The following is a 10,831-nucleotide window of genomic DNA, read 5'->3' as shown; positions in this document are numbered from 1 at the left end:
TACTTAAAAACACCTGGCCCAGGGTTCATATCGTATTCTATCCGGCTGTAAAGCGTCTCAAGGAAGGGGTGGATTTTCAATGAAAACGTTTACTGGAATTAAAAAGGGATATATGTGAGTAAGTGTGTGTTTTAATGGAGTGTCTTCGAGGTTCAATAATAATTGCTCGCCTCTGTTCTCAGCTGCTGGAGACGCTTACGTAATGGTCTCTCAAGGCAGCGCAAGCATAAAAACATTCGTTCAGGTGTCTTACCGACTACTATTTCTGAACACGCGCATGTCATGTTATCAAAGCGTTCGTGTGTGATGTTGCGTTTCCGTGTGTGTTTCTTTTCCGCGGCGTTTTGCAACGCGCAAGTAGATAAACAAAGCCACGTGCTGCAGGGAAGTTTCCGAGGTGGGCGGGGTCAACATGCTTCCGGGAGCGTATAAGAAGCTGCGCAATGACAACACAACAGGAACAACAACGTGCCGAAGAACGAGTGTCTCACATAGAGGGATATATATTAACGCGTCCGTGTTTTGTTTGCCCATTTGTTTGTTTGTTTTACCATATATATTCCACCCCAAACAAGTAAAGAATGCCTTTCCTCGGACAGGACTGGAGGTCGCCCGGACAATGTTGGGTTAAAACCGAGGATGGATGGAAAAAGACAGTGGACGACAAAAACATCATCTCCGTGGAGAGGTTTGTCATCAATCTGCCTAACACCGAAACGTCATTACGCTTGAAAAATATGACGGAAATAGTCAGAGGTGACATTTTGAATAAAGTAATACTAAATACACGACCCCCCCCCAAAAAAAAAAACTAAGTTTATGCTTTTGTTCCCATCCCTTTTTTTTGGCTAATCGCTCATCTATTAATAACCGTACAAGTGCGCAGATTAGCGGCGGGTGAGTCACTTTATAAACCGAGTTGACGTTTTGTCACGAACAATTTGTCTTAAACGTGACAACATTCAGAATGCAATCCAGACGTTTTTCTATGTGTAAGTTAGGAATGTTGTCCTAAGACTGAATTGATGTTAACCATGAGGCTATGAGCCTAGTCACATATTTTGCTCAAGTAAACTCAGGCACAAGAAGAGGATACATACACAACCTTCTGCCCCGATTGGGAGAACATATAATATTCTTCTTTTCAGTATACGTCACTGGCATCTCAGATTAAGACAATATTTGTAGTAAATAAGTCATTTTCTGATCAATCAAGTGGCATTCTTGCAATTTCCTGCACCACACCCGTGTTGGGAAACACTGGTGTAATGATGAACATGTCTCCTTCGTTGTTTTGTAGCTTCTGCGAAACCGAGCAGGAGTGTTTCAACAAGGAGAACTTGCTGCTTTCTCTTGGCTATGACATGGCTGCCAAGAAGAGGAAAAAAGACATCATGAACAACAACACCAAGGCCCCATGTGAGTCACTCACCACCATCTGACTGATTGTATCCCGGATTAGTGTCGCTTATTGTTGAATGTGGATTTATTAATGATCTAATTAAAACCTCCAAGATAGCTTCCGATCATAGATTGATGCTTAAAAAGTTTTGGGGGATTTATTTCCCTCGCTGTCCCAAACTCTACTTCAGGCCACTAATACAAACATTGTGCTTTCTGACAGATTTCCACAGGGAAAAGTGGATTTATGTTCATAAAGGAAGCACCAAGGAGGTAATGCATAACCTTCACTACCAAAAACAGTTGTCATTGCTTATGTCAACATACTGAGAGAACTCATTCATCCTGCAGACGATTGTAAACTAATAGAACGTTAATTAAATTCTCTCAGCGCCACGGATATTGCACCCTGGGGGAAGCCTTCAACCGCTTGGATTTCTGCAGCGCCATCAAGGACACAAGGAGGTTCAATTATGTCGTCAGAGTGAGTCCTCCTTCCTTTCTCTCTCTATCTTCTCTCCCTGTGTCATCTTCATTGTTTGTTGATGTTTGGTTTAGCCATGCTGAAGGGGTCACAGTTTCATGAGAGTGTGTTTCACTTATCAATGCTCTGCAGACAGTGCTGATGATTTTGACCATGATAGTGCCTGTTTGCGTGTATGAGTCATAGCAATTGATGCTAATGGTGGATGGATTGATGGATTGTGTGTGTGTGTGTGTGGGAGGGGGGGGGGTGAAATTATGTCTCCCCAAAGCAGGACATCATCAGTAAAGAGTTGGGGCCACTTAACAACAATGCTTTTCGAAAGTGTGTACTGTATACAGTACATTGTTCATTTCAAAGTTATAAAAATAATGATAAAAAAACTACTGCCATACTTCAATTTATTTGTACGATAGATTTTCACGACAAATTGCTACCATTGGTTAACTGTCAAAATGGAGCCATACTGTGAAGAGTTGCATACATTATTTAATAACACGCTGTACCTGAAAATAATGTGGTTATTGCAGTTCGTACAATTCTGAATCTACTTCATTCTTAACAACAAATTTCAAACAATAAATTGCAGAGAAACCTTCACACCATTATTATACAATAGCACCAAATATCCTTTTTGTTCCCCACAAAGCCTCAGCCCACTGATCTAAAAACATTTCCACATGTGAACCCATGTGAGCTGCAGATGGGCTGGTATGGGAAGGCTTAACTGCGCAGTGAGGTGAGACCCCTCCTCAGAGGCCTCATGAAAGTAGACCTGGTGTTAGTCAGGTGATTATGACTCTCCTCCATCCTCATGCACTTTGTGAGTCACACCCTCCGTGTCTTGCCCTTACTGCCAACATTCCCTGTGTTTTCTCTGTCCAAAAATAAATGCATTATTTTGTAATGTATCATAACAATAGTCGCAGGTACTTTACTTGCCATTTTGACTTTCGATCATTAAATGGAGCTTCCTGCAGCTAGGACGTTATGTGTTTCGGAATGACCTTTCAATGTAGCCCCCAGAGCTAACACTTAATGGTCCAGTGCAATAAGCCGGTACAACAATATGTCTGTGTAACACGATCGTCAAGTCTGAACACAGCAGTCTGGGTCACCGCTTTCCTCTGTCTACGCCTGATTACTTAATTTCACTCTGACTCACTTTCATAGATCAGGTTCTTTGCTGAGAGACATTCGGTCGGTCACGTCTTGTGCTGAGAGAGAGGGAGAGAGAATTTTCAAATCACATTTATTTCCTGAGATATCACAGTTGTGACAACATAGGTCAGGCTAAAACATGATTACAGTGTTCCCTCACTTATCGCGCTCAATGGGGACTGGGGCCCTGCCACCATAAGAGAAAAACCGCGATGGCGCGTTGCCCCCCCCTGGAATTTTTGTGTAAGTGTATGTGTTTAAAAGGTGTAAACAGTATTTATACTTTACATATTTGAGACAAAAACTACAGCAGAACACATATTTACTTACATCTTTAATTATAAAACCTTATACAGTAATGCTAACATTCATCAGCATAGCCTTCTGAGAGAGACAAAGAGACTTGTGTTATTGTCACTTTACACTCTGACAGTGTAGCCGTCGTTAGCCTCCAGTTAGCTGCTGGCCAGCAATCCCCGCACAGCCGATGTTTTTATGATAAAACAAATAATCGTTATTGATGAGGGTGAGGCGAAGAGAGACATGCTGCTTTTTTTTTCGGACAAGCCAAATAATCATCCCAATAATCATAGAGGCCGCGCACTTAGCAAACACAACAGCATGGAGAGACACTGATCGGAGAGTCAACAGCTGACGAGACACTGATCAGAGAGTCAACAGCAAATCGCCGACCCTTTTTGTGATCGGTGGTTTATAAAGTGCCCTCCACTCAGGTTTCTGAGCCCCAGTTGAAATGAGATGTGCTCTCAATTGCCACCCAGAGACAAATATTCAGCATTGTTACAATTACTGAGAACATTTTTCAAGGCATCAAAAAAAGTTTCATCTTTCCAGTCCTACACAGGGAGCATAAATACTCATAAACACAATTTTCATTTTTTTCAAATTCTTTGCTGACCTTTAGTCAACCTGGAGTAATGTTTTTGACGGTTGCGCAGCTCGGTAAAAAAAAATCCCCCAAGAAGAGAATACCCACCTCCACTGCTGTTGCTTCTCCCATGACTGATTAAAAAAAATATATATATCTTCGTTCCACTCCCTGTCCCAGTCTGTCTCATGACTGTGCAGTTTCATGTAAGAAAATTACCATTACATTCATGCTCTTAATCAGACTGAACAAAGATGCTCTTTTTCGCATCTTATCTTGCGCCATTGATATCTAAAGATCTTAGTTTCATATCACGTTTTGTGTAGGGTTCTACTCTCGGCCACGTAATATCGTCAAGCAGATGAAAAAAAAAAACATACCAAAAATAGTTATCCATCATGTGCTATTTGTGCTCAAACCTTTAGTAACATTTTCTTGATCCTAAAAATCCCCTTCTCAGTGAAAGAAGCCTGCCCCAAAGTACCGTTAGTTCTCCAAAAGTATCTGACAGCGTCAGGAAACGGTCACAAGTCTGGAAAATATAATCTTATATTATCACAGCCCTTCGACCTTTAGTTTCTGTTCGAAAAGCTCTCACTCTTTGAAAAGAGGAATCACTTTGCGTATCATTCACCATGTTGCCATATTCACAGTCACTCTCCATATCGCTGAGTAAATCACTGCATGTGTCCTGTGTGCGGCATGCACTTTGTGATGTGTGCGAGCTGTGTGTTGTGTGTGTCATGAGTGAGGTAGGTGTCTTGTGAATTGTTTGTCTCCTTGAGAAAAAGGTTTATTTGCTTTTGACTGAGGTGGGGCAATCTGTATTTTTCTAAGCCACACTTGGATTTTTAACACGGTTATCTTTTGCATCAATGTCTTTCCTTTTAACAGCTAACTCGAGCAAATCTTCCTCCACCATATTTATTTACCTCATCCAGGATTGACTCAGCTACCCAAGTAGCGGTGTGTAGAGTCTGCTCTTTTAACCTTTCCCGAGCACTGAGCGCGCCCCGGCACTGAGCAGCGTCAAGCGACTATCTGCGTCCAAACTGTTTTGCATATTTAGTGTGTCATCTCGTGCATCTGATTTGTCATTCTGCGTGTTTGTCCTAACGTTTTGTATGCCCGGTAAAATATTCAAATTGCTCTCTGTTATTTTGCGCGACACTTTGACGAGTACACTGTGTGTCGGAAAGCCAACGTTCATTAAATTTGTTCGGGCATCCAAAACTCTTCAGGATATCGAACGTGACATGAACGGTATAATCAAAATCTTCTATACGGTACTATTCAGCTCCTTGTTTCCCTTTAAAATCATGAAAATCTGTCTCCTGAAGGACATGACGTGTTTCAGCTGTGGTGATTTGCATCCAAGGGGGATCATCTTAGTAGGTGACACTCGTTGCCCATGCCGGGCTAATTCCTTTTGCAATAATTTTCATTTCTCAGGAAATTGAACGGAGTTGGCGGCAGCAGCTGGACAGTAGCCAGCAAAACCTCGAAAAATGATATTTACACTAACCCTGACATTGAAGAAAGAGTAACATCCAATCAAACACTCAATCAGCGTAAACACAAGAGCAAAAGGGGTTGAAAGAACCGAACACACTTCTGCCACAGACTGCACGGGAGGGAGGGGTGAGAGTGTGTGTGAAAGTGAGGGAGGGAGGGAGGGAGGGAGGGAGGGAGGGGGAGGGAGGGAGAGGGATATATAGAGAGAGAGAGAGAGAGAGAGAGAGAGAGAGAGAGAGATTTTCAAACCACATTAAGGTGTAGCTCTACTAGCAAGCGGTCTTTCTAATACCATCTATGTTTGTGTAAAAATGTCAGATGAGCAGCGGGCTATGAAGTGCAGTTTCGTGAGCCTCGGGTGCTTACAGGAGATACGGAAATGCACATTGTTCTGCCCGGCTGCTCTACAAAGCGCGGAGCACTCGTGAGCTGCGAAAAGACCAAGGTCATAGGATTAGGCTGAAGGAATGCAGCTGGAAGGAATGGAAAAAGGAAGAAGGCGCAAGTAAACAAGCGAAGATGCGGGCACAAGGTGTGATGACGAAGAACCACTCCCTACAGTGCTTTATATACAATGTGTTTTCATGTAATTCAGGTCACGCTTAATTCATGAGGGTGGTTTTTGCTTTGCTCCTGGACCTTCTGTCTTTTGTCGTCCAAGGTCAAACATGTTGTTCCATGATGTCACAGCATGTGGCCCATGCCAGCTGGCTTCATAGGCTAATAATGATGACAACAACGCGCACACACACACACACACACACACACACATACATACATACATACATACATACATACATACACATACAGATAAATAGTTCACTAAATTCACTTGAGAGGATCAGCAGGCAAGTGATTAAAGCTTGTTTTGCAAAGCTATCTGGCTTTCTCGGCTGTGGGCCAAATGCTTCCCAGCAGCTTCTTACCCTTGAAAAACACTCAATAAGTTTCAGCCCAGGTGGCCTGCAACCAGACTGTTTTCACCAGGAAGCAAGCAAGCGCGCGCGTGCGTGTGTGCGTGTGTGTGTGTGTGTGTGTGTGTGTGTGTGGATCTTAAGAACTCATCTTTACTTCAGAGATTTGTATAGTATACATACTTCTTAAGTGCCAAATCAGTCTCACAGATGCCAGTATTCAGTTTATGCTCCTTTCCCCTTTCCCCGTCTTTTTTTTTTTTTTTTTTCTGTTAAAGCTGCTGGAGCTTATCGCCAAGTCACAGCTCCCCTCACTCAGCGGCGTGGCTCAGAAGAACTACATGAATATTTTGGAGAGAGTGGTGCAGAAAGGTGAGCCTTGTTAAACTTCTCATCAAATTAATTTAACACAGCGGTTCCCGACCTCTCTTGAGCCAGGGCCCATATTTCACAGAGGAATAATATATGCCACGTTACACCAGTTAGCGAAAACGAGTTACAAAAGTGGTACATGGGTTAATTGTGTTCCTTCAGTCATTTGGTGGAAGAGCATTTGATATTTTTTTGCCTCTTATTATCTGTTGTTGGTATAGATAAATTATCTTTTTTTACTAGAAAATATTATTTGGGTTAGGGTCAAAATAATCTAGATAGGATAATTTCCCGCCGCTCATTTGATAATCTGCCATCGCACACTGGTTGGGAATCACTGATTAAACATACCGCAGGTCTGCATTTAATGGTTTTATTTTTGACCAATGATTTTTTTTGTAACTTCAGATGAGTTAGATCCATGAAAGCAGTGTTTCCCCACCGGGGGGGCGAGCACATGGCAAGGGGTCCGTGGAAACATGAAATAATTTATTTCCAAGAAGTCAACATTTTCAGTTATTTCATAAGCCTGTCAATAAAATGGAATATGTGTGCTGCAATATGTTTCCCTGGGAGACAATAACTCGTGGCGAAGACGTGTTGGGTGAAGTTTCTCATTAAAGCTCAGACGACTGATTTAAAAAGGAAGTAAAACTGCTAAAGTGAGTCTGAATATTATTCTTGGGGTTTTTTTGTTTTTTGTACATGATATTCAGAGTTTAAATGCTTGTTTAAAGTGGATTTATTCAAAGGTGCTGTTTCTTGTGATCGATAGTTATTTAGGAAAAAAGGCAGGTCGATGAGTTATTTTGATTTTATGTTTTTAATTTCCATTACTTATTTTTAACTTTGTTTATTGTTTTGAGTTAAAAAAGTAGATGGTGCATTAAGAATACAAATGATGGTCATTTCACTTTTAACTGCGTCCTCATCGTTTTTTGCCCTCTTTAGTCCATGTTCTCTCTCAGAAGTGGTTTTTGCCTGGCATTTTGTAAAGAACTGAGCCAAGGACGTTTGCTTTTGTCGGCTTTTAACAATCTTTTGAAAATGTCCAAGGCAAACATCAGCACAGTGAGCGATCACCCGACTGGTGAACACTTTTTCTGGATGATTAGCATTTATGTAAAACCATCGGAACACCTCCTGGGCAGCTGATGAGGATGCTGCAGTGACACCTATCTATCTACATACATATAGTAGAAGTCCCTCTTAGCCAATGGGATGCCAGGATGATGCTCGGTAATAGCCAATGGCAGAGCAGCTATAAGTATGTTGCGTTCAAGAAACTCGGAGCTGCGATTAGCAGGACAGACTGTATTTTTACCTTTCGTATCTTTAAATTTCTTTCGTAAAAAGAGGCAATAGTTTCCTGTAATGACGTTTCGTAACTTGAAAATTTCGTTTGAAGAGACGTTCGTAAGTAGAGGTACCACTGTATTTCTGAGGTGCTGAGCAAATGTTTAAATTGTCTTTAGTGAGAAATCTGTCTCTCATCACTCCTGCCGCAGTGCTCGATGACCAGCAGAACGTGCGTCCCATTAAGGAGCTGCTCCAAATGCTCTATCGCTCCCTGTGCAGCCTGGTTCAGGACATGGGCAAGTCAGTGCTTGTGGGGAACATCAACATGTGGGTGCACCGCATGGACAACATCCTGCAGTGGCAGCAGCAGCTAAACAACATTGAGATCAACAGGGTGAGACAGGAAAAATGAACGCACTGCTTTGTATTCCCAGTGGTGATTATGTAAGTAAAAAAAATAAGTAAAAATAAGCACCAAACCTTTTTTTTTTTTTTTAATGGCCCTCCCAGCCAACATCAACGGGCATGACGCTAATGGAGCTGCCCGCCAGCCTGCAGCTGAATATCATGCAGCGACTGTCAGATGGCAGGGACTTGGTCTGCCTGGGCCAAGTCTGTCCAGAATTGGGGGGCCTTGCTGAGGATCGCCTACTCTGGAAAAGACTCTGCCACTACCACTTCACAGACAGACAGGCATGTGCACATTCAGTACATAGGGTCAACCAACTATTTCACTGGGTGCGGAATTTCATCCTAAATCATGAACATTCAGTCACCAGACATTATACTGTACTAGGTACAATATTGCAGATATTCTGCATTTCTAAATACAGAATAACATTGCTTAGCTTTGAAGTCATCATCAGTGTGTTTATTATTGTAGCTGTGGTTCGGCGTTTATCAAGAACTGACTGCAGTTCCTGCACACACCTTCCGACTGACATGTCTGTTTTATCAGTTTGGACGTCGCTGTGTTTTCATAAAAGTCACATGGTGCTTGACCACGAAAGCAACATGAAGAGTTTTCAATGTTTTAGCACTGCATTGCATCATGATGAGAGGTGTTTCTGCTACTTCTGTTGTCCTGTATGATATGTATAATGTAAAAGTGTGTGTGTGTGTGTGTTGGCACTGCAGTGACTTCACACCCTGCTCACACAAATGCACTTGATAAGGCACTGAGCTACTATGTAAAGTGGCTCATAGTGTTTGGCAAAAAAAACAAAAACAAAAATGTGATAGCAGAGCCAGAAACTAAAACCGAACTGCTGTTTTTTTGTTTTGTTGTTGTTTGAGTCATTTCTTAAAAAGGGTTCTCCTTCTATTAGATCCGAAAGCGCCTGATGGTGTCAGACAAAGGTCACCTGGAATGGAAGAAGATGTACTTCAAGCTCAGCCGCTGTTATCCGCGGCGAGAGCAGTACAGCGACACTCTGCACTTCTGCTCACACTGTCACATCCTTTTCTGGAAGGTACACACATTTTGTCTTTTGAGATTACACCTAAAATGTAGGCCTATCGTCTATCAAGTATTTCAAGTGTCGTCGTTTGCCCCCGCAGGACACAAATCATCCCTGCACTGCCAACAACCCAGAAAGCTGCACCATGGCCCTGTCCCCTCAAGACTTCATCAACCTTTTTAAATTCTGATGCCAGCCACACTCCGTGAAATATATTGAAACAAAGTGTACATACTGTATGTAAACATGTGTTTTATTTCATCTAGTCTGGCATGTATATATTCAGATGATGTGACTCGATGGCAGTCAGGCAGTGGGACAAATATGCAATTTGAGATTTAGGTTTCTTTACTGTTTAAAGGTAAGAGGCCGTCGCTTTGAAGTGAGTGAAAGAGAGTTACGTAATGTTGAACAATAATCCTTGTGCAGGAAGTGGGAGCAGTCGAAGTGAGGAAATGCAAAAGTATGAATTTGTTGGTTGTAGTTTATTTCAACAGGCTGTGAATTTGTCGTGGCGAGTACCCTGCGTTGTGGTCGCAGCAATCCTGGCTCAAATCCTGGTCATGGCATGTGCCAAGACCATACTTGACATCTTGCCGTACGATTGGCTGGCAACCGGTTCAGGGTGTCCCTCGCCTCCTGCCCAAAGACAGCTGGGATAGGCACCCCCGCGACCCTTGTGAGGATAAGCGGATTGGAGAATGAATTAATGAATAGTTTATTTCAACACAGGAATTTGGAAGATTAGTCGGGTATGACTCAATCTGTAAACTTATTTGTTTTTGCTAACTGTGACCACATTGGGGGTACAATGTTTAAAACTCACAGGGTATTGTTGGGTTTGGCACTGCTGGTACAAGAGGCTTCAGTACTGAAGAGAAGTCAAATGTAAGCAACTGGGTGTCAGTGCACCCATCGTTTTTGGGTTTTTTTTTTATTTTACTTTTTCACTTTTATAAAGATTTGATACATTTTTTTTAATGTGTTTTATTTTCTGCCGTGGCTGCTATTGCAATTATTTATGGCTGAGATATGTACAATTTGGTGTGCCTTACTTCTTGAAAAAGTTTAAATCAGTGCAGTGGTCATTTTTCCAGATCCTGATTCGGTTTATGAACACAATCAGGTATATTTTTGGATAGCAAAGAGTGTGTGGAACATCTTGTTTTTCTAAGGCTCCTGCATACTAAAGAACCATGCTGTGTATTTGTTACAATTCTGGTTCGTAGCTCAGCTTGTTTCAATTGGATTCGAAAGAACTGCAAGAATTGGATACAGGCTTTCTGTTTGCACTGCTCAACCCATTGATGTACATGTATTTGCAATGCATTCTATA

The 10,831-nt window shown here is 42.0% G+C and overlaps 1 protein-coding gene and 1 long non-coding RNA gene across 2 annotated transcripts; both read left to right on the top strand.

Annotated features, from left to right (window-relative positions):
• Positions 1-436: 436 nt before the first annotated feature.
• On the top strand, positions 437-10,176 carry fbxo32 (F-box protein 32). Its single transcript, XM_019895697.1, has 9 exons — positions 437-688; positions 1,301-1,419; positions 1,625-1,674; positions 1,793-1,885; positions 6,643-6,736; positions 8,245-8,429; positions 8,546-8,728; positions 9,364-9,507; positions 9,596-10,176. Exons 1-9 carry the CDS (start codon positions 582-584, stop codon positions 9,683-9,685), a joined length of 1,065 nt encoding a protein of 354 aa, XP_019751256.1. The 5' UTR covers positions 437-581; the 3' UTR covers positions 9,686-10,176.
• On the top strand, positions 7,126-8,176 carry LOC109531414 (uncharacterized). Its single transcript, XR_002171174.1, has 2 exons — positions 7,126-7,555; positions 8,043-8,176. It is a non-coding gene; the product is annotated as an uncharacterized LOC109531414 (long non-coding RNA).
• Positions 10,177-10,831: the final 655 nt, after the last annotated feature.

The sequence above is a fragment of the Hippocampus comes genome, unplaced genomic scaffold (genome assembly GCF_001891065.2).
Source record: "Hippocampus comes isolate QL1 unplaced genomic scaffold, H_comes_QL1_v1.1 scaffold387, whole genome shotgun sequence".
NCBI classification, from domain to species: domain Eukaryota; kingdom Metazoa; phylum Chordata; class Actinopteri; order Syngnathiformes; family Syngnathidae; genus Hippocampus; species Hippocampus comes.
The sequence above is the reverse complement of the archived record's forward strand: the minus strand, read 5'-3'. Positions and strand labels throughout refer to the sequence as shown.